General features: G+C 44.4%; 1 protein-coding gene across 3 annotated transcripts in view; it reads right to left on the bottom strand.

The window, feature by feature from the left end:
• Positions 1–27,033, bottom strand: part of LOC138491968 (dihydropyrimidinase-related protein 2) — a 581,041-nt gene that overhangs the window by 98,476 nt on the left and 455,532 nt on the right. For all 3 annotated transcript variants that reach the window (XM_069618857.1, XM_069618856.1, XM_069618858.1), the window contains 3 exons: positions 11,423–11,587; positions 5,347–5,408; positions 2,848–2,928 (listed from right to left, as the gene is read on the bottom strand). In XM_069618857.1, coding sequence (XP_069474958.1) covers positions 2,848–2,928; positions 5,347–5,408; positions 11,423–11,587 — 308 coding nt within the window. The remainder of the gene's footprint in view (positions 1–2,847; positions 2,929–5,346; positions 5,409–11,422; positions 11,588–27,033) is intronic.

Genomic DNA, 27,033 nt, shown 5'->3' with positions numbered 1-27,033 from the left:
AACAACGTTTCTTTCAAGTACTCCTGAATCAACACCTAGACACAACAGTCAAAGCATAGCTGACATGCTACGCCCCAATTGAAAATAGGATCTGGTCCCTAGCTAAAGGATGCAGTCCTTCCATCAAAAGGTCCAACCAAAGGTGGATGCTTTCTGTATTTTTTACGTACCACGTCCTCAGTTGATAACCTGGGTCATCACTAGATTGAGTTGTTAGTAATTAAGGGGTACCTATTCCATATCTACATGACCAGTTAGTGTTGTTTAATGGTTCTCTTGTAAGATGGGCTGCTGTCAAGAGATGCAGTACTCACCCTGACAGAACATAGGGCTCTTCTGAGCTGCGGTACACACTCTTGAATGATTCCAGGCCTTTGTCTTCAGTCACTTCTGCCAGGGATTTATTGGAAAACAATGTAGATCCCGATGACCAAAACTACTACAATGCTTCACATATAAAAGTAGTGTTTCCAATCACCAATAACAGGGGAAAGGGGAGTCATTGTTCTGCTCTGCTCTGGAGTGTAATCTGATGAAGCAGAATTGTATGATCACAGGGTATGCTAACATAGCAGAGCTTCCCTCTAAAATAGATCAAGAATACTTTTTGAAATGTATATTACAAGTCCTGGGTTATGGAGACCATTAAGGGTTTTACTTAGAAATGCAGTAGGGCATGACCCCATTTCCAAATGGGTGTCCATGGTGTCACTGATGTATGCGTTCGTCTATAAAAAGAAATACTAGCGTCATCTTTTGAAGGTCTCTGGAAAGCTTGATTCTCTAGCACACTTCAAATAATCACTTAAACCCACATGTTCCCTGCCCCATAACCTTAAGAGATGAAAACCTACTGAAAATGTTGAGAAATAAAAACATTAGTGAAAATTGAAAAAGGGTTGGAAATGGGAAAGGATATGGGGAATAAGAAGCCTGGCAATGCATAGAAGAGTGAAAAAGGGATAGGTGGGGTTGCCTCACAAATGTTCCCATACAAATATAAAGGGGTAGGTTTCCGCCCACTGGAAAATAAGGAGGGAGGTGGGTGGATGGAGGAGAGGTACTGGCGGAGAGAAACAGCAAATACATGGGTATGCAACAGGAGAGGCTAAGATGCTAAGGTAGTAGTACAATGGCAGTGGTAAACAAGGTTTTCCTCTCTAAGAGGGAAAAAAATAATAATTCAACCAAACCAAAAATGGCCAATATACAGCCAGCTTTTCTTCATTGCTTAAGACTATCGGAAGAAAATCGTACACTTCGATTACTGCTGGTAAAGTCTGTTTCCTAGGCAACTAAGCTTACTGCTTTCCAAGTACGTTACCCCGGCAACAAAGCCTTTAGCTTTTTTTATATATCAATTTTAAATTTGACAAGCATGTGTCAACGCAAACATATTACTTGGTATTGTAAACTATAAAATATAAAGCATACACATTTGAATTCTATTAGCACACGATTTACATAACATTAAAACATTGCAGAGAATTCTATCATTACCCACCCAGATGACAATATATCCTGCTATAGTATTTAGAATACATGGCACAAACGCTTATCCCGTGGTCCATGTTTAACATACACAAGATTTATCACTTGTTAAATTCTTGTCTCCAAATATCTGGTAACAGATAAAGTAACTTTCTATTCCAAATTGGGGGTAGGAGGGAGCAGAAAGAACTCCACAGGTGGGTTATATAGCAGCCAGTGCAATGTAGTAGAGAGAAAACAACTAAGAGGACATGTAGATGAGGCCAAGAAAGTACCTGGGCTGTAAAGAACCCAAGCTGGAAAAGCATTAAAAAGGCTCCAGTTTATTACGCACAGTTATTTAATAAGAAGTGCATATTAATAAGTGCTTAGCATGTCTGACATGTAAAAGTTGCTTTACTTTGCCTGAAAATTGGAAGGGATGGCAGAATTTTCTTTCCTCTGTAGATTGTAAGACTGGTTTGCTTGTATGGGCTTTAAATACATAATATTTCATAGGGAAAATGATGGAAAACCTAACTAGAAGAAGGAAGCCTGAATATAGAAAAGGTATTTTATTTGCCATTGATGTTTCGGGGGTCCATTAGATATCCACGAAAGTGAATACTGCTGTGCACCGTCTTTAACTCAGCCATTTCTTTCAAACTCGGGCACGTTTCCACTTGGCATTCCAGCTCCTCTGCACCCTTGAGCCAGAGTGTGTCCCCTATGTGCAGAGCTGCATTGCTTCCCAGCTACGTTTGTGCTTTATAGATCCCATACATACAAATGAATAGGTAGTAGGGCAGCAAGATGGTTTGAACAAAGACTTCGCAGGCAGGCAATGAGGTTGGCGCCTAAAACCATAACTGGCGAACAACAAGAAACTTACAATGCAAGACCAAGTAAAACAATATATATATATATATATAAATAAAATCAGAAATACACTTTAACAGTGGCCTTTTCCGGTTGTGGTTAAAATAAAATACAAAAATGCTTTTGTGGCAAAAGGGAAAGGGCTGGCAACAGTGATGTGGTGTCATAGAAAAGTACACCCCCAAAACCACCAGGTTCCAGTTCACATTACACATCATGAAAAGTCTTACACTGCTGGCTGTAAGTCCTGTCTACACATTTCAAGAATCTCTCATGGAAGTACTATTGCTTTAAATATTTACTGTACTACCATGGCTCCTACAATTCCCCAAATGTGTGATTTTATTTTGATTTATGCCCATTATAGACACTTACGGTGTGTTATTTGCTTCCTCGAACTTTGAAGAAAATGTACCAGTGTGAGAGACAAGTCATGCTTATGTCGAATCGGGTCATACATCACACAGCTTCATTCATAAACTAGCCATGGCAAATTACCTCAGCAATGATGTCCCCGTTCTCTGCGTGGACTTGTGCAATAGCTCCCATGTCACGGATTACACTTAACACCTCGTATATCTGAAAAACAAAATTGTTACTCCAGGCAGCATTCAGTCACTTGGCATACAGCCACACGATACGGTTCACATTTTTCATCATCACAAGCCTTTCCAACAGAACTGCCCTAGCATAAGCCTAGTGATCTGAGTGTAACGTTTAGGCAATAGGAGAGCATGGGTTGACAAGTGCTTACACCCTCCTGCCACAGGTATTTTCAGTGCTCTCAAAAATTAGAATACAATCCTTCCTTCCAAGTTCTGGCCAGAGGTTGCTAAACCTATTAAAAAGAATTCGCTGATCCCCCACCCCCCTCCACACCATCAAACCTTCAAACCTCAAAGCCCGGATGGGCACAAGAGTAAGTCAAATTCATTAAAACCTTGCCCACAAAGACCGCAAAACAACGCACTTCCCCATCATTAGCTCCTCCCTCATAAGCCCCCAACATAAACAGCCTGTCCATCCCCTCCCAAACTCCGCCCCCTTGTCTCATCTGCATAATCGCCACCACATCACCCAATCGATCCACTGTAAAGTTCCCCCTCCATGATACAGCCGCCACATTATCAGACCTCATAGCCCTCCCCATTATAACCAGCCTCGTCATAAGCCAAAGACTGCTGAATCGATAACCTTCTGCTCATTAATATGTCCACCACACCACCTGAATCGCTCAATCATAAACCTATGTAATTAATTTAACAAATGAAAGGTTTGTCCACAACAAAAATCCTACACAATCATCAACAATAAACGTAACTCCCCCAACTCTCCCCATCAACGTATAACCCTAATAATGGGCCCCCTCTACCACTCTTCGCCGTAAACATCATTCTCCCAGACATAAGCCAGGTCCAAAGGCATTCATAAATTGCATAAAATGGTGGCTTTCTACAATGTTGTCAAGTAAAAGCAATAACGAGAAGCCGTTTCTTTCAAGAAAGATGTGTGTTCCATTAGGTCAAATCAGACGTTGCCACACGGAATACTGGAATTCAACACCCTAATGGCTCTCAACACTTGACCAGGCAAACAGTCCTATCGATGCCTTTCAGACTACCTGCTGAACCATCTAGAAAGCCTACGAACCGCAGCACGTCAAACTCCTAATGAGACTGCAAGGATGAAAATACATCACACCCTTACTATCGACCCTTCGTTGTTTCCCAGTTAAATCAAAAACAGGATCCACTTTGAAACCCTTTGCATCACACAGGGTGAATTTCAAAGAAGGGGTCCAGAAACCACATTGAAGAGGTTAAGCCCCAAAAACGCATGGCGGGATGACTGATTCAGCAGCCAGGCCCTAGAAACAGTACGAGGATTCAACTGGAAACGCAAAGTGAGGGGGTTGCTTCTCTGCCCTAGCAACCAAACCATGCAATTCAAAGCCCACGTGAACATGCACTTTGGAGGACCAGATGACCTTCAAGCAAGGACTATATACATGCCCGTTTATGCTACCTACCCCACACGCTCTTCTACAATATAACTAAACAGCCTAAAGAACCTGTGCAGGATGGTCAGAGGGCAAAATAAAACATGCCCCAACTGTCACCCCCTCTTGTCGCAGAAATAAGTCTTAATCCAGGATCTTTGCAGTATGTCCTACCCATCGTCCTTCTTGCCACCTTAAACTAGACACACAGCAGATGAATGCCTCGTTGTAGTCCTTACCAGCTCACAGTAAACCCAGCAGTGATTTCCAGAACCAGCTTGCATACTTTTCCATCACGTCCAACATTCCAAAACCCCACATCCCCAATGCACACCGATCAGCCTGCAGACCTCACAGAGAGAGTCAAGGATAACACTGAGGGCGCCAGAGAGATCAGCAAACAGAAAATTGGTTGCTCCAAACTGCACTCATCTATATATATACTGCCATTACATGTGCCCCTCACCTTACATTAAAGATGAACTTAAAATGCATTTTAATTCCGGTAATGCCCTCAGGTCCTAAACTTGGGGAGGGTGGATTTACCAGTAGGGTCCACCGGCTATCCAAGTAACCATCGTCACCAGCACCCGCCGGGTCAAGATGCAAGTGCTAAAGGCATTCAGAAATAAAATGTACCTTTGGTCTCTCTGACGCCGCTCCTTGATGTAGTCACAGTGTGGATTACACGCAATACATGGCAAAATGGTGACAGCAAGAAGGAAGGCTGTGTTATTTTTCTTTTGTTAACAAAAGCCTTTAGCAGCCGCGTTTGCACAGCCCAGGTACAATAGCAGGTGCAGGGGTATATGGGCGCAATGGAGGATAATGCATGGGATGGACAGCTCTCGGGCTGCTCCGAACACAACTTGCACCAGTGAAACCTACCTGCAAATCAGAGCCGCCGGATGGGCTGTGTACCCTGCTCCCGATACTACCACTTTATTACCATCCTTCCAAGGCAAACCCACATTTATATGCATTATCACAACCCCTACCTGGCAATCTGTGAGCTGAAAGTTATCTTTGAAGGCCATGTACACCAAGAAAGAGTTCACACCTGGGAGAATAAAGGGAAAAAAAGGGGAAATATTGACAACACTTTATAGTCTGAAAAAGATAGACAAATAAGTTTACAGATTAGGCTTCAATTCCACTCATGAAAATAAAAATAAGTGACTGCTCACCATTGTCAGTCACTATGGTCCACAGAAAGGTTTTGGCTCATTGGTATCAAAATCTTCAAGTTGCCAAAAGCGTGAGCCACAATTATACTTGAAAAGGAATTTAAATTATTTTTCAGCCAAAACCCTCCAAGGTGAAAAAGTGCATGTGCTACTAGAAACAGCACAACTTATGTCACAAAGGGATTGTTGACACTAGCTGCACAATGTAAGCAGATAACCCAAAGATGCATAACAGCAAAGAATACAGTATATGAGGAACAAGAGCTGAAGAGTGTAAAGAAAGCAATAAGGACAATGGAACCATCAACAAGACTTGCTGGAACAACTTGCCAAAAGAACACCAAACCTCCAGAAGCCTTGGTGTGGGCGGGTGGGGGGAGAGGGCTTAGGGGAGAAAGGGACCTATGGATGCTGAGAGTTGCATGGCGCATGTCTCGGATAGAGGTGAAGCACTGAAGGCAGTCGTTCTTCATCGAGATGTATTCTAATATGTTTTACCACGCGACCCTGAAAGAATGGGGCAGTGAAGGTCACCAGCCATCAGGCAGCAGTCAGACAAGAAAAACCGGCTGGGGAAAAAAAAGGGTTACTTTGGTGTACCCTCACCTATGAGAGGACACATGTGGCCCGAGCAGGTCAGGGGTCAAACTCCCATCCATTTTACTGGAAAGGTGGATTCACCCACATAAGCAAACCCACCCCTTTGATAGAAAGACCAGGAAGAAGGGCGTGATTTGGAATGACTGCACTGGGCCAATCTCTCCGACAGGGTCATGGGTTTGACCCAGTCAGTGGTGCCAGGGGCCCGTCTCAACCTGGAGAAGGTGGCCTAGTAGGACAATGCCAGAGACCTACTCCGGAGGTTGTGTGGGGGAGGTGAAGGGGACCAGTGTGCACGGCACGCACATGTTCACTGGTGCCATGGACACTGTCCTGGCCAGATCTCTCAATTCTTTCAGATGGTTCTGAATAAACTATGGCCAACATGCACCAGATTCTTCCTTCCCTTGAATGGATAATGGTTCCTGGGAAGCAGCACCTCCTGGAGAAAAGCTACAAGTACCACAATGCACCTGGGCCCAGCCCTAAAGATAAGGGGTGCAACAGCCACTTTAACCCCCTAAAAATAGGCAAATCCTCCCAGAAATTTAAATGGGGACTAAAAATACTCCCAACAAAAATAGGAAACGGACACGTAGAACCTTGTCCCGGCGTACACCCACACAACTCCATGGATAGGTTAAGCCCACAAGTGCATATAGTACCATACGAGAAAACTAATTTTATTACGGCCTGATCAGAAGAGGTAAATGTGTATCTTTTAATGTACATGAATAACTAGGTGCAAAGAAATCATTATTACAATTTCAGTTTCCCAGTTAAAAACTGTACCCGCTTATAAAATACTCCCATTGGGTAATGGACTTACATTTTGACTCTCTAAAAAAATAAAATATATGCCGAACTTTACAAAATAGTGAGTAAAATACTCCCACCTCCAAATCCTATCTGGAACACTGCCTGGCCCTATTGGAGAAGACCCAGCTAGCAAAAGTAAGAACAGGCAGGATACCCAAATGGAGATGCACTAGGCTTCCCTCTTCAGAAGCTGAAGGTCCAAGCACCATAAGCACCAGACTGGATATTGGGAAGAGTGGGGCAACATCAGCAGGAGCTAAAACCAGCAGGGAGTTGCCCAGCGAAAAGGTAGACCAGGGAACCTTTTCCAAAACCTGTGTGCGCGAAGACTTACTTCATCCAGGAAGGGGAAACAGAACAAACGGCCACAGTGACTGCATGGCAAAGATGGAGGCTGAAAGGAGGGTGGGGGCTAGAGGGGAGGTCTCATGAAGACTTCCAGGCAAAGGTGCCAACTCCGAGATTGACCCTGGGAATCTGCTGATTGAGTAGTCAATGGAGCGGAAGATTCTAGGCCGTAAAGGGAGGCTATAATAAGCCAGCCAAGTAAGTGGACAGTGAGAGGTGAAAGGATGAGGACAAAGAGGTGAAGGGTGACCAAAAGCCCGGAGACGAGGGTTTGAGATCTAGAAGAGGGATTGGAGGAGACTTTGGAGTGTTTACAGAGGGAAGAGGTAAGGTGTTGGTTTGTGAAAGGGGTATCAATTGGGTGTGAGTGATAGGAGATCCTTTTGGACGAAGAGTAGATGGATTGAGTGTAGGAAAGAGAGAGGCGCGAGTAGGGAGGGTAGTGTTGGGAGGAGTGAAATTTAGAGGGAAGCAGATAGGATTTAGAGGGATTTGGGATTTGGCAGAGAAAGAGAGGGAGAAAAGACACAAAGGCAGTTGAAGAAGAATAGCAAGTGAGGAAAAGGTTGACAGCTAACATCTGGGGCACAAGGGTACCAGGAATAAGCCGCCAGGTCATATAGGAAGTCCCCGCCAGAGAAAAGACCACAGACTTTAGGCCCCTCCCTGGACAGGGACAGACCAGTCAGTAGGAGTCTAGGCACCGCATTATGACCTGTTGCAAGAGGAAGAATGGACAAGTGAAGTTCGAGCCGCCTCAAAGGGTGCGGGAAAGGCGTACAGGGAGTCTACCTATACTGCAAGCCCAAATGCCTGTTATTGCAACACCATTTTCTATAAAGAAAAAACTACTAATAACCTAATGGAGTGCATAGTCGCATTGCACAAGCGTTCAGTCGAGCTGAACACCCTCCAGTCTGCCCTACGGGGCTTTTGCAGATTTATCACTAAACACGGATCTGTATAATCTCAAGAAGTTTCTATTCTGTAGTCCATCTACATGGCATGGAGTGAAACTCAGCAATTGCATGACTGAAGGCAAGCACTGACCAAATGGGTCTGAGTGGGGGCGAGTCTTCAATAGTGATTTCCTGCTCTCCTGGGCCGGTAGTGGTTTGCTGCTCTCCTGGGCCAGTAGTGGTTTAGCGGTTCCCTGCTCTGCTCTCCAGGGCCTTTGAAGTTTGCTGGACGTCCTATGCATGGAGTCTGCAGAGCTGCCCCTCCCACCCCCCAATAATGGAAGTCATTCTCGGAGGCTTAGCAATTCTGGCATTGACAAACATCTGCAGCGGTTCTAACAGCATAGCAGGTTTTGCTGTTCCTCCCTCATGCCTCTCCCAATCATGTGATATGGAGAATGACAGTCGTGCCCGGGGAAAGGCCATTAGCCAATCAGGTGGCTAGAACAGCAGGCGTTTTCGTTTTCCCACCGCGTTTCCAGCCATCCGAGGCCCTTCCCCATGGTGGTGTCATGGTTTCCTTTTTTTATTTTTATTTTGAAAAACATTTTTATTTATTGTGGGAAGGCAACCGGGAGCCTCCCCCCAAACCAAAGAAAACCTCTCAGAAACATCTGTACACATTTAAGCTATCAATTTGCTTCGAATTGAGTGCATATACAGCCTGACAATTTCTTCCTAATTTTAGCAATGCTCCCAATTTTATTTTCAAAGACTTACATGAAAGTCGAAGATCTAGGGGTAGTGTCAAACAAGATTCCTGCTTTCAAAAACATCCCACAAAGTTACATGGAAAAATCACCCTGAGAGTTTAGAAATATAAACGTTAAAAAGAAAATATCCAAACTACGAGACCAGAGATGAATTGTGGTCATTATTCTTCAGTGGATACACATGAATAGAAAATATAAGAAAATCAACAATCAAAGCAGCCACATTGTTAACGAGTGATTCTAAACACATTTTCAAAAATAATAACATGGCCTTTGACGCACATGCTCAAACTTCCAGTGGAGATATATGGAGCCAGATTCATGGAATTGTTTGCACGGTTCAAAGTGAATTTGCACTGCCGGCTCAAACCCCGATACATGGAACTGTGCAAAGTGTATTTTTGCAGGGCAGTTGGTTCATTTTGTACTGCACATTTTCTTTTAAATGTTAGTGAACTTCCTCGTCGTGGTCCCATTGCTCTTTTGCCCACCGGCCACAGGGGTGCTAAGGCACGTCCCTAGCAGGGAGCAAAAAGCCTATCAGTTGCTGCAAAATAAAAAAGAATTTGTTTCCAAACAAACGAAAATGAGGCCACTATCGAGTCAGCAGGCAGACCATTCCACAGTGCAGGTGGCAGAAAAATGGTACCGCCCACAAGCACAGGGGCCTACACTCTCTAAGGTCTTCCACTATGGGAAGGCCCAATTACTAGCGGGGATGGTGGGGAGGCGGGAGCAGCAAGTTAGGACCCAATGGAAGCAGGCAGGGAGTGGTGGGGGGCCAAGCTGTGCAGAAAGCGCAATTGGAAAAGCAAAATAAAACTAATTTCGTTTCTAAGCAAACGAAAATGAGGTCGCTCTCAAGTCAGCACGCAAACCATACCACACAGCAGCCACCAGTAAGGCAAACGCTGTGCTCACGCCGCCTCACTCTATCCCGCTCCAACAGTAACAGACAAACAACAGGTCACATGGGAGGAGGCTCTTGAACTACACCTGGGCGGGAGCAGCCAAGCCACCATTCAACTCAGAGTCCACATTTCTCCCCGAGTGCAATGAAGCTGAACTCAGGGACATGGCTGGTAAGTGTGTCGGAGTGCCTGCTGCACCTCTTCACTTGTAACGCCTGTGGCATTATTCTCCCGTGGGTTTTATTGCACGTTTCCCACAGGGTGTCCGTACTGCTGATCCTACCGCTGAGCAGAAGCGGGCTCTGTTCCCCCACAGGTACAATATTGTGTTTGCAGCCAATCCGCTGGCTACTCCAATAGGGGGTGGTGGGGAGGGGTGCACACATCGCTGGACCAATTGAATGAATCAAAGTCACTCAGCTGACCACTCTTCCAATAGGCGGGCACAAAAGACAAGTCAACCAATGAAATGAGTATCATGCAGTAGCCATCTAAAGGACGAAAAGTAAAGTATGATGTCGGCGGAGGGGCTATCACAGTCCGAGAAACATGGATATAAGCGGCGGCACAGGTCACTGTCAAGCTCGTGTAGTGAGCCCGCCCTGAAAGAAGGAAGCTTGGCAAAGACAGAGAAAGGACTGCTTGAGTACCGTCTGTCACACCGGTACTTGACAGATCTGGCCGCTGGTAAAACAGACAGAATTTTAACTTAAAAAAAGGATTGGTGCATAGGAACGAAAATCTAACACCCATATAGTTAAATGCAGTCATTTTGCTTTTACTTTGGTAGGGCGCACATCTCCACAGCAACAGCAGCAGGCCGGCAGACATGAGCGAGAGGGTGAAGGCTCAGCTGGTGCTTTGGCCATTTTCATCGCCAAGCGTTGTCATGTTGCCATGCCAACGCCATACACTGCTCCTGAACTCCCTTTTTACAGCAGTTTACAGTAGCAATGTTTTGACAATATTTTAGTGGTTACACGTTCCAAAACCCCCGCCCAAAAAGTACACAATGACAAAGTATCTCGCCATTCACTACCATTTTTTCAGAGAATCTAGGAAGAAATCAATCTACAAGTAAGAAAAGGCTGCATGTACTTTTAAGGTGATGTCAGTTCTCTTTTGCAGTCTCTTTCTCTACATGCCATACCTCAGGGGGGTACCTCTAAATGCCTAGTTTTTAGTACAGGTGGAGCCAGAGTTGTGAACGCTGTTGAAGTTGGTACACTGCAGGTCGGCTGCTCCTATAAAAGGCTTTGTGGCCAAAGAACCTTTGTGGGAAATTCAGATTAGGGTGATTTCTGTTGTTACTGCAAAGTTCCCTTTTTAGATTAATAATATCATAAAGCTTTGCCTGCTTGGGTGTGAGGATCACATAGGCAGTATGGTAATGGGGGACAGTTGGGATAGGCTACACAAGGTCTTCCCAAATTGCCCCACCGTTCTCTAAACAATCAACAACAGTGACTCTTGACCGCTGGATTCAGTAAAACAAACCACAGTACGCGTTCTAAATTAGGACCATGACAAGACTTACCGTGGTCTTTAACAAGAGCCTCCATCTCCTCCTGGATGCCTTTATGCCACTCTGTGATATCTACATGCAGAGAGTAATCGCAGCAAGATTTGCTATCTGCCCACTCCCTCCACTGGTCGAACGCACTAAGTAAACTGGTCCCGGGCTCTGGTACCACATGGTCAACTGAAATAAAAAGGGGATAAATATAAATATGCGTGTAGGGGTAGGCGCACCAGAAAATATCACCAATAACAATTAAATGTTTGAGAAATCTCGATAAAGTTGGACTACTTACAAATGGTAATGCTAAAAAAACCCGAAGTGTCACAATTCTACTGAGGGGGCCCTTACGAAAGACCATTAAATCGTCCTCTTAGAAACTTTTTCATTAAAATGTATGCCCAAACCTAATGATCACCCAGAGTAAAAACTGTACAAAAAGCAATACCGTATCCAACATTTTTAGCTGCATTACTGGCTCATGTCAAGCAAATGGGGTTATTTTAGTAATGGAAATGTACTATACGTTTTAATTTAGTCTGAGAAGGAAAAGAGCAAATCCTGGATATAATACAAGTTGGTGTTCACAGCTGTATACTTTATTTTTGAAAAAGGCGTTGTCTTAGCTGCGACAAGATATGATGATATGATATGGCATTTATAACACGCCTATACACAAGTGTTTCGAGGCGCGACGAGGCAAAGGGGGGGACAGAGGGTAGACAGACAACGATCCTACTAGGCCAGGTGTCATTCAGATCGCACAAGTGCATGGGCAGGGGAAGGGGAAGGGGAAGGAGGATAAGTGCGGGGAGGGTGGGGGAGGACAGTGCAGTACATGGGGTAAGACAATAATAAACAAAAGTACAGCCAGCAGGTGGCAAGTGAAAGGGTAAGTGCAGACGTCCAGTGTCAAGTGCTGAAAGTGGGACCGTAGGGATACAGAAAACAGTCACCCAGTGCAGGAATGCGACTGGTGGGGGAGTGGACCTGGGCCCGAGATCAGACGGTGGCCAGGTAACCAGTGCAGTTTCAGCGTCAGCCAGAGGAAGAAAGGAAAACGCGAAGAACAGAAATATTAAAATTCAAGAAGCATGCAAACTACATGCAGGTTTGGTACCATTATACATGTAGTCGCTGACTTGCAACAGTCCTAGAAGAAACACCAATTCTTGTAAAAGCCACAGCCATGGGTCCCATGTCTTTAAACTTGTATGTCTTTGCACTACTGTTTCTATGCGGATGAATCCGGTAATTAGGGAGGTGGGATTTCCCCCGCCCCCTCCATTTTAGCTCCACAATATCCCTTCCCCTTTTGTTTTTTTTCTCCCCGTATAAAAGCCTTTCAGTTGACGTTAAAACAGTCTGTTGATGTAGAGCATTGCCACCCTTCATAAAATCTAGTGAGTGTAACAATTGTGCAGCTTTAGATGGTTTACCTTTCACTGGTCTTTCAAAAGCCTCAGAGTGGTTGACTTCAAATTTAGATCTACACTTAAGTGAAACATTAGGATAGTTTTTAAAAAACACTTTATCCTTGTGTATTATGAGAAAGGATCCTCTACCAACTGCTAACTCTTCTGGTTGAAATAACAGCAACACAAAAATGCAACCTTGTAAGTGATGTGTTGTGATGTATTCTTTTGCACGGGTTCAAACGGTGACAACATGACTGTGCAACACTGTACGTCAATGTGATCTGTGGTGCAGGTTGTGAAAATGGTGGGTGCAAGGGTTTGACACTTTCCATGAAAGCCTTGATAATTAGCAATATGATAAAAAAAGGGGTCAGATGATTCCTATCTCCACTCACTCAATAAATAAATACCTCCCAACTTAGTATTTCTGTGTGATCTCCCGGCACTTCATGTCCTGAAAAAATGGACTAAGTGCACTGATTAATTTACAAAAAATATATCCATTTATTCAATTAAATATAGACAACCCTAAACATATATAAACAACCCTATTACAACAAGGTGATACATACAGTATAGGCGACTGAATCTAAAACAATAACACAAACAATCATACAAATCAACAAGACACAAAAGATATCAATAACAAAAATACAACATTCTCAATGTGTCATTAAAATATCAATCCCAACATGTTTCTGTTCATCAAGCCCAATCTCGGTAGAACATTCTTCCCCAGAAACATGTAGCAAATCTAGCAAAGCAGCGGGTGCATTAAACATCCACGTAAAAAAACTCACCAAGACATTTTCCAAATAACAGTAGAGACTTGAGGCTTATGTGGCTGCAAAGTGACCATACAAACACATTTTAGTGCTGTTTTGTAAGGCCCCTCTTGCAAACAAGAGGTTTTGAAGAGTACCAGGAGAAAAGAAGAAAGCAACGTCTCACCTGCCTGCACGCTAACATTTTTTCCTCGCCTCTGTCCCTCACTTCCTCTGCCTCCACTCAGGCAATTCACCAATCATTCACATCCCAAACACAGCTGGCTGCACCGCCTACCTGCACTTAAAAATGTCCAATGTCCATAGTCCTTAATCTATATATATATCCGCTTATGTATTGTCCCTGCTGACTGTTCCATTTACTTCCCTCCACAATCTGGTCAGAAAGTCCCTCAACTCGCACCATTATAAGAAGCTCACTGCTTCCCATCAACACTGATTTCTTATCTATTCTACGTTATTTTGTGATAAAAAAAAGCATTGTTCCTACTGTATATAAATAAAATAAGGAAAAGTCAAAGTGCGGAGGGGGAGCAGGGAAGCATAAATGGATGAAGGATCCAGAGAAGAGCTTAGGTAAGAGAGTTGAGCGGCATTGCAGTATACACATTGCAGTACAGCTGCAAATGTTTTGTATGCAGGCATCACAAAAGGGGGAGTGAGCCTTAGAATCATGATACACAGAGATTAATTAATCCTCAATACCCAGAAGGGGCTCAATACAGATATGAAAGTGTATTTCATGATTAAATGCATATATGGTGGAGATCTCGTTTCTTGCGGGTCTCACGGGGCCCAAGTGTTCAAGAGATGGGAAGAAATACCTCAGACTTTATAGACTTAGAGGCAGTGCACAGGTACAAGATGGTGTAGCTTGGGCACTTCAAGCATGTTCTCAAAAGATGGTCCCCACCATGCGACCTGCATGAATAGGCCTGTTTGACTGCTATGTCGCATCAGAGAACTAACATTTTAGTATTGTTCTTCCCTAAAGTAAGCACGCTTGCAACTACCAAATGATCAAATAAAAGCAATGGTACAATGTGTTGACTAATCCTCAGTAGTCGACGCTGAAGTAGTGGTCAACAAAGTTAGATCATCGTTTGACCGCTACTTTATCCAACTGGTTAGACCAATAATTACAAGCCTTACTATTCGAAGTCGACCACAGCAAAGGGAAGAAGTGTAAAGGGATGAATTTCAGTTAGGAGACTTGAATAGTAAGAGAGCTGGCAAAAGAGGGCCAAATTAATTGACAGCACACATGCTGCAGATCGACACTGCACAGACAGACGTGAGACGTACAGATAAGAGCACTGGTCAATGATGGTTGGGAAGATCCGGATCGATCCAAGGTTTCAATAATGAGCAAAGATTAACTTAAAGGGGAAGTTCACTCAAACATGTTATTGTCTCAATAGATGGCCCATAATAAAAAATATATATAAACATTCTTTAAAGAAAGTTCCTATGTAAAGCTTTGAGGCTCAAAGTTTTGACATGGGGGCATCCATTTTGTGAAATGAAGCAGCCTCCACTGTTCGCAAGCACAGAAAATGTACAATGAAAGGCAGAGTAATTATAAATACTTTGCCAGCTGCCAGCTGAGTTTTCATAATTACTGCGACTTGGAAACTGAAAACTAAAGTTGCAGCAATTATGAATACTCTGCCGGCAGCCTGCAAAGTACTCATAATTGCCCAGACATTCTTTTTAAGTCTCCCGGGCTCCCCCGGCTCGGGGGAGCTCAGAGACTTCCGGCTCGGGTACCCCAGAGACTTGAAACTAAAGCCACGGCAATCATAAATACAAAGTTGTATTTTATAATTGCCTGTACATTCTTTTTAAGTCTCCCGGGTTCCCCCAAGACAGGGGAGCCAGGGAGTTTTAAGAAAGGCACAGCAATCATAAATACAACGCGGTTGCATTTATAATTGCCTGGACTTTCGCTATAAGTTTCCTCAGGGGAGCCCAGGAAAGCAGGAATAAAAGCACAAAGAAGCACTGACCAGCAGCACAGGGCAGGAAGGAGCCAGATAGCATTCTCTGCTCTCCGGCTGTAATAAACAAAATCTCCCAGTAAGGGGCTTTTGCTTCATTATTGCCGCGAGAGCAGAAGCACGGGAGGCTTCATTTCACAAAACTGATGTCTCCTAGTGCTTGAAATGTTTGACTTTGAGCCACATTTGCTCAAAATATTACATAGGACCTTAATTTAAAAATATTTCATATATATTTATTATGGCCCATCTTTTAAGACAATAATATTTTGAGTGAACTTCCCCTAAGACTTGCACTTGTTGCTGTATCGCCTTCACCAGAGTGAGGTCATTGGGAGGACTATTAAAATGTTGGGAGCCAAGGTTGCTTGCACGGCTCAAAGATATTTGAGCTATATGATGGAGGTTGGCCAAATTTTCCTTTTGCTGCTTAATGCAAACAACTGTTCTCATGTCTCTAGAGCAGAATTCTATGAGATATGCTGAAAACAAACGGCAATCTAGGGATTTCTGATCGAATGTACAAGCGAATATTGAATATTGCAATGAAGCACATTCGATCTCCTGCGACTGAATGTATGCAAACCAATGCTTTTTTCCTCCATGCATCTTCAGCATTTAGAACTGTAAACGAGTAAACATTAACCACAGTACAATAGTAATCAATGGTTTCCAAGCAACATTCGATAGATGGGAGTGAAGCTCCAATGCTCAAAAAGGTCATTTGAAACTCTTAGGTGATATAAGTGCCAATCTATATTTGTATGCTGTGTATGGCCCCCATCTGCATCCCCTTTTCCACACAGTGCACTATCCCAAAGACCAGCAGTATAGGAGATGGACAAAGGAGGCGTGGGGAATAGATTATCTGGGCTAAAAAGATAAATGGGATGGTGTCCTGCTGCCCTCCCCACCTCAGTCTAGCTTCACTTCTTCCGTCAAAACACCACCAGAGATTTTGGTGGTCAGAAAAACTGCATTAGTCCCCTATATCTGTAGAGCAAGACTTCCATATTTCACTGTTGTGAAGTCATAGAAGGAGACTTCAGCATTTATAAACCTTGCAATGTGGCAATGGCTACATAAGCCAAATGCAGCCTATGATTTGCTAAACAAACCAAAATGATAACAGAGTGTAATCATGTGCAATTGAACCTCAATATAACAAGCAAATGACGCGACAGAACAGGTGCATCTTATACTCTTTCCAAGAGTTCACAATGAGGCTTCAGGCTACTGCGGCACAAAAGATAATTTATAAAATCACCATTCCACTTGCGACTATGTCACAGCATTATCCCACCCCTGGCTTTACCAAACTATATTCTACACTTTATATACAATGTTAATGAAAGGAAGAATTTAATTTGAGGGGGTATGCTGCTATATAAACGACTTGATGAAGGGGTACATGACACAACAAAGTAGGAGTGATGTAATTTCAAACAATCCTCTACTTCTGTATCTTATATTTGTCATCATAGCTACTCCTCCGACGAGAATGTTACTATGTCTTGTGTATCGAAAACATTCCTCCAAGTCACCTGCTAACCCATTGGTAGGAAATTGAGTTGGTGGATTTTAGGGCACTATACTGTTCGCCTACTTTGTTTTGGAATTGAATCATGCAAGTGTCGGAATTTGGGAGCAGGCAACATTTTAAAACTGTATAAAACAACCAAGGAAAGAATTGTATGCCTTGGAAGTCGTAGGGTTCAAAAGGAGCCAACATCAATTTTAGGCTGGTGCCCCGATTTGGTGTACGAACTAGCTTCCTAAACATTCTCCTGCAGACAGGGGTAATCACTGTTAAATTCACAACAGCTACTCGGCAGGCAAAAGGTGTTGGGCAGATTTTTCAATATCGGTCGGATGTCCCAACCTCATGTGCCATTCTGCAAAAGGAAGGTTGGGGTGGAAAAGTGTTCCAAAAAACAAAAAGAAAAACGCAGATACAATAACATTGTATACTAACTTTTGTGCTTATTCTCTTCTAGTTAAGCTGCCCCCCAAAATATCTTATTTATTTGTAGTACTGCAAACAATATAGTTGGTGCTCACCCCCTCAAAAGGGACAGTTTCCTGAAATGATACCAGGTAATGTCTTTTTTTAGAAAGGCACATCTTGTTCCCAAATATTTTTCCAAGATGCAGCTCCCACATTTCCCCCCCCCACCCCAAGTTCGTTCTCTCTCATTCCCCCTCGTTCGCCCTCTTTTACTTCGCCTTCATGGTCTCTTACTCCCATTGCTTACCTACATTTCCCTCACCCCCCACCCCCTTGCATTCCCTCTCTTTCTCCACTAACTCCTCTCTCTCATTCACCGAATCAGTCGCTCCCTTTAGAATTTACTCCCTCGTATTGTATTTGTCTCATCACCTCCCTCCACTAGGGGTGACAAATGAGCCTAATTCAAATAGTAGGAGATGTTGGGGGATTGTTTAGAAGGAGCTTAGCACGACATGATCAGTGTATTGCAATGAAGCTTCATAATAAGATTGCCACCACCTGTCGCAGCGCGTGCGGGCAAAAGAGTTAACCCACTGCACTCTCGTTCCATATAGGCATTTTTCCACATAAGCAGCTTTTCTAAGGAAATCGAAGCACGTTATCACAGATAGCACTATAGCCTAGTGAACTGTAATGCAAATACTCGATACAAATAGGTCAAAGTGGGACAGCTTAACATCTTGAATTTAACTAGCATGAAACGGTACCAAACAAGCCACGTACTTATAATATGCAACTAGAGGCACATATTGCAATGTGAGCAGCATTTTCTTCTTTTGATAACACTTGCAGGCATGGTGATCATGCCGGAATACTGAATTTAGCACTATTAATTGAAGGTGGTTCCCTTAACACCTAATTTGGCGAGTTCACCCTCTTATTCACTACGTTTTATAGATTAACAGTATTACCTATTGTAGGATCATACACAGATTAACAAGTTACCAAAAAAATGGAGGTAAATGATTTAAACAATGAATATGCTAGTGTACCAATAGTTCTCATGTATATCATGATGAAAAGCCCATTTGAATAACAGGTACTCTAAACTAAGTAGTAAGGAACGAACGGTACATTGGAACACAATGATGTTTAAATGACAAATACAGGTTTTCTATGCATAATTAACATCTTATACAGTCTGCAACGTGTTCTATTATATGTTTATATCACCATTTTCTTATTCTCTCATATTACTTTTTCTTTTGTCCGTTTTTTCTTGTTACCTAACATATCCTACCCTGGTCCAACCCCTCCAATCTCTGTTTTTATCCTGTAAATATCCAATATATACTCAAAGGACGCGATTTCATTTTCATTGTGAGGATATATGTGATGTTTCTATTGCTATTATATTAATGGTTGACACTGATTGAATTAAATGAATGTGACCACACGTTTTGATATGAACATTTTGAGTGGGTGCTTATGTACAGTACTAACACTTAATTTGTAAACATCAGTCCAGTTCTGAAGAAGGCCACAGGCCAAAATACGTGTCAATGTACTGGACACCTGCTATCATTACGCATTTTTGAATTAGCAATCTTGACCAATGAATAAAAGTACATATGTAAACTGGCGCAGACAGAGCAGTGGCATCTATTCTTACTAATTCGAATAGTGCCTGGAATCACTTAAAACCAGAACAGTCCCAGTAAGAATCATGAGTCTTCTGTGGACTCATCAAATACCTAATTTAGCCTAGATTCACTCTGCTGCCCTTTGCCAACATAAGTAGAGAAATGCAGGTCTTCGGGTTGGTTGGAATGGGGTGTCATATGCAAATAATTCTCCGAGTACTGCTCCAGCTAAAAAGGGACCATTTTGCACAATGTAACATCTACACCAAATGGCCGATGACCGACCAGAGAGGCTGCTGGGTAAACTTGCTGAGCCCGGTGGAGTGACTTTGAACCCACAAACTAAGGACACTCTTGCACGAGACTGGGCTTCGGTGTAAATAAGCATTGCACGCCAATAGAACATTGCGTTTGAGAGACTGACGGGAGTTTTTGGCCCCTTGCTTCCCCAGTGTAGAAACGACCGTCAGTTTAATGCAACTTTGAGAACCGGTCCTTGCTTCTGCATTTCAACATCAAATATTTGCATACAAGCACAGTAAAATACTGCTACATAAATAGCACATTAAAACTCTATAAGATGACATTTTAGTGGTCCAAAAGCAAAGTTTGCTAATGAGGAAAAAAGACGATTCAGTGAAGTGTGACAGCAGGGTTATAAAAAAGATCAAATTAATTTTAAAAAAATAAAAAGGAAAACAAAAAGTGTCAAACAAACTATATTCTAAGAGGGAGTTTGAAGCTGTGTCCGAAAATGCAAAGCATATTTACTTTGCGTAGGCAAATCGCATAGATTTACTATTCACTGACCAAGTTCTTAAATGCCCCCTCTCGTATGAGCCTTTTACTACTGTCCTATAATTTTAGGGGAGAACAGTGGCCTTAGTGTGTCCCAGGTTTCGGGGCAGGATCAGCCCGTCTCACCAGCTCTGATGTTTACATGATGCCCTCAGGCGTCTTTGTTATATTGCATAACCTCTTCAATACTTTGCGTTTCATGATTTCTCAGCATCATGGTCTTCAATGCGCGTGTCTGCCCGAGAATGACTGTTAGAATAGGATCACTTCTATGAGGCTCTTTCGATTATATAAAGCGTTCGCCCTACGTCAAACGTTACAGGATGCCAATTCATCCGCTTCATTTAAAGTTGAGGCAGTTCCAATAGGACTTCATTGGATGGCGAGAACCGTAATGGTTGTAGGCTTGCAACACATGCTGAATTTCCCAGTCAAACGGGGGAACCCAGTTTATCCACCCAGTTTCAGCTTTCAAAAGTCTGATATGGACTGTCCCACTCGGAATTTAGGGTCAACTTGAGCAGAACTCGAGCCCTTCGCACAGCCACAATATGTATTCTTCAAATACCTACTGATTTTGGAACTTGCGCCAGGCAGTTCAGGTGATGCCAAAAATATTAGAAAGTTCCTTTTTCTTCACTTCTTAGTTATGTAGGACCATAGCTTTCTAAATTTCCCAAGCAAGCAGAAAAAGGACTGCCCCCCCTCCTCCACATCTGCATTCTCCGCTTTAGCTGGGGAAAATGTGCCCTCTTTCCCCTTCCTTTTCCCCTTTTCAATGCTCCCTTTTCCATGCAAGGGGAGGTGTGCACAATCATGGGCTTGGACACAATACGCCAAGAACCAGAAAATCCTAGATGTTCTAAAACAACTACTGGGAAGGGTGAATTGGCACTGTAGATGCTTCATACCACCACGCAAGGCAGGATCCTTGATTACAGAAACAAGCGAGCACATTTATCTGTAACGTGGACAGCGCTCCCATAATCCACATGCAGTGGGAGAGGAGGAGATTATAATGGAAGCACTGTTAAGGGGAAAAGAAAGCCACACAAAAAAAAGGTTTAAGGGCATAGATTTACGAGCATTTGTTTTGCCTCAGTAATGAAAGCACATTATCTAGGGCTGCCCTGCCATGCAGTTATAAACAAGCCAGCAGACAAAATGGCAATCATAAGAGGAACTCTTGTACAAAGCATTCAGTGTGGCCAAGTTATGTGCCTTGCCCTCATTGTACACACTTTGAAATGAGCAACATAGGGAGGGGCTTGTTTTACATGCTCAACAGTTTACATGGACGGGGCCAATAAACAGAGATAAGGCCACTTCTGGCAGAAGGGAGTTGCTGTAGTCTCACGTCTTCGGTGCAGAAGACCTAGAGGTCCACAGCTGCTTCCTGGCAAGACGCCAAGTGCAATGTCAAATACATCAGCCCGAGAGAACGTCTGCAGAGGCAGAGAAGGCCCTGCAGGACATCCACCTCTGCGATTCCCAAAGGGATTCGCCGGAGCATGGTGACCAGACGTGTCAGTGCTAGGGGATAGACGGGAGAACATAGTCCCAATGTTTCACAACATACCCCACCTTCCCGACAAACTTCAGAAACACAGTTCAATGTGCTGGTTTTCAAAAATGGCCTTTTAAGGAGATCTTTATCAGAGTATGAGTCTGAGTAAGAGAGAATAAGGGTCATGTTGCAGCTTAAGGGAAGCCTAGTGAGGGCAAGACAGTGTAAAAATGCACCTCTGTGCTTAAACTGCTAAATATGAAATAAACAACATCATGGGATGAATGTAATGAAGGAATCTCTAAGATGGAGAACACATGGAAGGTGAATACAATGAAGGATAGATGCAAGGAGTAGGGTTCGAATTGCTGGGAGCTATTTAGCTCCTGCTTCTATCCTAGCAGAGCCTGGTTACCGTAAAAACAAGTTAGCAGGAGTTACTTTTGGCCCACCAGGCCAACTGGTGCATTACAAACATGTATATGTGGCACCAACTTTGAATGTTTGAGAATGTAAATAAAGAAGAATTACAACACGCAAATAAAATGGAGGCTACATGAGGGTAAAAAACAAATTAGCACAAGGGGAGGGGGAGCCAACCAATCAGGTTGCTCGGATCGCTGGCTGAATTCCACAAACCCAGCCTGTGTTCTCAGCAGCCTGCCGGCTGCTTCCCCATACCACCATCTACCCCCCACTCTGCCCTTTCATCCGTTTCCTTCGCTCCCTCCACCCATGCCCTACTTTTCTGACCTCTGGCGGCGGCGGTTATTCCACAATCGTTCCAGCCCCCCGGGCAGCCATGGAAATGGAACAGGGGCTCTGTATGCAGCCACACCTTCCACATGAATGGCGGCCATCTTAGTTAAGTATTTTGTTTGAATTATCATGACACCACAAGGTGTCCCATTCATTCCAACAAAATATACTGCTGTCAGCACACCGGTTTCCGGATTCAAAACCCAGGGTTGGTTATAGAAATAATACCATATCCAGCAGGCCCATATCCAACTTGGACCCCTGGCCGTTACCACTGGATCTAGCCCACCGGCTCAGGTATTATAGCTATAGTGTGCATCTCATGTGCAATTTAGTCACGGTACACTGGAACTCGCTCCGAGCTTCCCAACGGTAGCTCCTGCCTACTTGGTGATGCCGGATAGCCAGGTGCTGTATTAGCACCTGCTCACGGAATCTTCATTTTGAACTTTGAAGGGGCATGAAAGTAAAAGATATATAGCGGTTAGGGAGATTTTTGCACAGCCCTCTGGCAGACTGTGTAGACATCTAAACAAAAGGCAAATCCGTGATTCTCACTAAAAGGAAAGACCGGACTCCCTAAGGCTAGAAACTGTGGCAGAACAGTCAGTCAGGCTTAACTCAAGGAGGGAGGAAAGCTAGCAGGGAAGTAAAGTTATTCCACATAGATAATCAAAGAAAACACCCTCGTTGATATACTGAAAAACATGCTTTATAATAAAGTTACACATACCTCTATCAGGTAAAAGAACTAGTTACTCTTACCTTGTAACGTTCTTTCGATGGGATGTTCCTCCGACGTATTCCTTATCTTAGATATAAATCCTTCAGCTTTGCTGGCCTCGGAAAATTTTTTCGCCAGAGGGCGCTGCGCGTCGATGATCGCCGAGTCGATGACCCTCGACGGCCTCCGTGCCGACGTCGACGTCACCCTGCCTATAAAGGCCGCGCGCAGCGTCCGTTGCTCAGTTCCGTTTTGTAGTCCCCAGTAATGTTTTTGGATTAGACTAATCACCTTGAAGGAGCATAGGCTGCAAACCCACAGGAAGTCATACTGCGGGGATGGATGGGAGGGTCGATAAGGAATACGTCGGAGGAACATCCCATCGAAAGAACGTTACAAGGTAAGAGTAACTAGTTCTTCGAAGGGATTGTGTCCTCCGACGTATTCCTTATCTTAGATAGACTCCCATAGCAGTGGTATTGTGACTGGAGGCGGGAGTAATAAAAGTTATGTTACCCTTCCAGAATGGACAGAGTGTAACACAGCCTTGCCGAATCTAGTTTCTTGACTAGAGGAGGAATCCAGGCTATAGAATTTGGTAAATGTATGTGCGGACGACCATGTGGCAGCCGCACATATATCTCGAATTGGCACCCCTCTTTGAAGGGCTGAGGATGTTGCGATACCCCTGGTAGAATGAGCCCTTAGATTTTGAGGAGGCTCCTTTCCTGCCAATTTGTAGCACTCCAGAATGGCTAAAATAATCCATCTGGAGATGGTTTGTTTTGTTATTGGAAGGCCCAACTTATGTCCTGCATAACCTACAAAGAGTTGGTCTGCTTGTCTGATCTTAGCCAATCTGCTGATATAGAAGCTCAAGGCTCGCTTAGGGTCCAGCCTGTGCAGTCTCTCTTCCTCCTTCCCCGGATGAGGAGGAGGGTAGAAAGAAGGTAATATAATCTTCTGAGTGATGTGAAACTCCGAGACTACCTTCGGGAGGAAGTTAGGCTTCACCTGAAGAACAACTTTGTCCTTGTAAAAGATTGTATGTGGAGGTTTACACGATAAGGCTTGCAACTCGCTAACCCTTCTAGCAGATGTCAATGCTATTAGCAAAACAGTTTTGAGGGTGAGAAGCTTCAATGAACAAGAGTGTAGTGGTTCAAAAGGGGCACCCTTTAGGAAGTTTAAAATTAGGTTTAAATCCCATAAGGGAACTTGAAAAGGTTTCGGGGGATAAACATTAGTTAATCCTTTTAGGTATTGTATTACCAATGGAATTTTGAAGTATGAAGGCTCCTCTGCAGTGCGCTTAAAGATTGATAGCGCTGCGAGATAGCCCTTAATTGTGCCAACCTGTAGGCCTGAATTAGCCAGGTAAAGTAAGAATGACAACACCATAGGTGTACCACAAGAAAAGGGTTCAATATTCTTTTCTCTGCACCAGCTGCAAAATTTGTTCCAACGGCAGCGGTATAGAGTTTTAGTTGCCGGCCTTCTGGCCGAAAGCAACACCTCCATAACATCATCCGGAAGGTCCCAATCCTTGTACCTCAACCTTTCAGACACCAAGCGTGAAGGTTGAGGGTCTTGATGGCTGGATGGAGAACCTGACCTTCCTTCTGCGAGAGAAGATCCTCTCTGTATGGCAGTCGAATTGGAGGGCAGATGGACATGTCTAGAAGGTCCGGGTACCACGTTCTCCTGGCCCAATCCGGGGCAATTAGGATCATGGTCTTCCGAAACCTTCTCAACCTCCTGATCATTTGAGGAATGACAGGGACCGGAGGGAACGCGTACAGAAGTGGGAACTCCCAGTCCACTACGAACGCATCTCCTAGAGCTCCTCTCGGGGGAAATTCCCTTGAGCAAAATCTGTCGCACTTCCTGTTGATACTGGTGGCGAACAGATCCACTTGAGGGGTTCCCCAAAGGGCGAAGATCTCTTGAAGGACTTCCTGAGCTATCTCCCACTCGTGAGAGACTGTGCTCTGCCTGCCCAGAGCGTCCGCTGTCAAGTTCTTCTCTCCGGCTAGGTGAATTGCCGATAGAGAGATTCCTTCCTGAATTGCCCAAAACCAGAGCTGCATCGCCTCTCTGCACAGTGGTAGTGAGCCTACGCCTCCTCTTTTGTTGAGGTAGTGCATGGCCACTGTATTGTCCGTCATTATTAGGACGTTTCTTCCCCGTACAGACGGCAGAAAAGCCTTCAGCGCTAGTCTGATGGCTCTCAGCTCCAACAGGTTGATATGTAGTCTGGACTCCGATGGAGACCAACGACCGCTGATGGTCAAGTCGTTGGCGTGAGCTCCCCACCCCGTGAGTGAGGCATCCGTGACTACTGTTATCTCCGGCCATGGTTGCCAAAACATTTCTCCTTTCAGGATGTTCTCCCGACAGGCCCACCACTGAAGGTCTCGGGCTACTTTGACCGGGATCCGAAGGAGATCTGTCATCCTTCCTGAGAACTGTGACCACTGAGTTCTCAGTGCCCACTGGAGGGATCTCATTCTCAGGCGAGCCTCCGGCACGAGGAATATGCAGGATGCCATGAGGCCTAGCAACCTCAGAAAGTCGTAGGCTGGGAGATATTGGGCATTCTGAAATCTGATGACCATCTGCAGAATATCTCGAGCCCTCACCTCTGGTGGCAAGGCTTTTCCCAGGGAAGTGTCCAGGACTGCTCCAATGAATTGGAGTCTCTGTGATGGTATCATCTGTGACTTCTTTAAATTGAGGGAGAAGCCCAGCTTGTGAAGGAAGTGGCAAACATAATCTAGTTGTCTCTGAGCCTGTTCCGAAGATACAGCTCTGATCAACCAATCGTCTAGGTAAGGGTAGACATGAATCCCTTCCCTCCTTAGACTTGCAGCCACAACCGACATTAGCTTGGTAAAGACCCTCGGGGCGGAGGTTAGCCCAAATGGCAGAACTCGAAATTGATAATGAGAGCTGCCAATTGCGAACCTCAGGTATCTCCTGTGCCTGGGATGGATCGGCACATGGAAATAAGCGTCCTGGAGGTCTAGAGATACCAACCAGTCCTGAAGCTGGAGGGCCTGAAGGATCTGAGAGAGAGTCACCATCTTGAACTTGTCCTTTCGGAGGAATTTGTTCAATTCCCGTAAGTCTAAGATGGGTCTCAGTCCTCCGTCCTTCTTCGGTATTATGAAGTAGGGGGAGTACCAACCCTTGTTCCTTTCCGCTACAGGTACCAGTTCTATGGCACCTTTCTCTAGCAGGTCTAAAACCTCCTGCAAGAGGAGCGGATCTGGAAGCTTCAAAGGGTTGTTCCCCGGTGGATGACTCTGAGGGATATGTAGGAAGGGCAGGCAGTAACCTTGGGCTACTGTCTCCAGAGCCCAAGCATCTGACGTAATAGCCTGCCATTCCGTCAGATGGTGAGTTAACCTGCCCCCTACTGGTGTTCTGTGAGGGGAGACCTCAGAGTGGTTTTGAAGCGGCTGATGCAGTTGCCGAAGGTAAAGTGGCTCCTGCTCCTGCGGGTGCGGCTTTCTTTCCCCTACCCCGTCCACCACGGGTAAATCTTCCTTGGCCTCTTTGAGCCGGTCGTCCCCTGCCCCTTCCATATGAGGAATAGTAACGAAAGGACCGTCCTCTCCACGATGATCCCGAAGGACGAAAGGTATTCTGACGGATAGCAGCTCCCAATGACTTGGCTGCTGCCTTGGACGTTTGCAGTTTCTCCAAACTGTCATCCGCCTTCTTTCCAAAGAGGGTAGAACCGTCAAAGGGCATATTCAAAAGCCTGGTCTGCACGTCAGAGGCAAAACCAGACTTCCTCAACCACGCATGCCTGCGGATTGTGGTACTTGCCGCCATGGCCCTGCTGATACTGTCAGCAGAATCTAGGCCAGTTTGTAGGGTCTCGCACATCGCATCTTTACCATCCCTGATGATGTTTAAAAATGCGTCCCTTTCCTCTCCTTCTTGGAGGCAGTCAGCCGCTGATGAAGCGCACTCCCAAAGGGTGTGGCTGAACCTAGCGAGCGTACAGGTCGCGTTAATAGACTTTAACGCCAT

The sequence above is a fragment of the Ambystoma mexicanum genome, chromosome 10, assembly GCF_040938575.1.
Source record: "Ambystoma mexicanum isolate Mex_15411 chromosome 10, UKY_AmexF1_1, whole genome shotgun sequence".
In the NCBI taxonomy this organism is placed as follows: domain Eukaryota; kingdom Metazoa; phylum Chordata; class Amphibia; order Caudata; family Ambystomatidae; genus Ambystoma; species Ambystoma mexicanum.
This window is presented reverse-complemented; position numbering and strand designations above follow the sequence as displayed.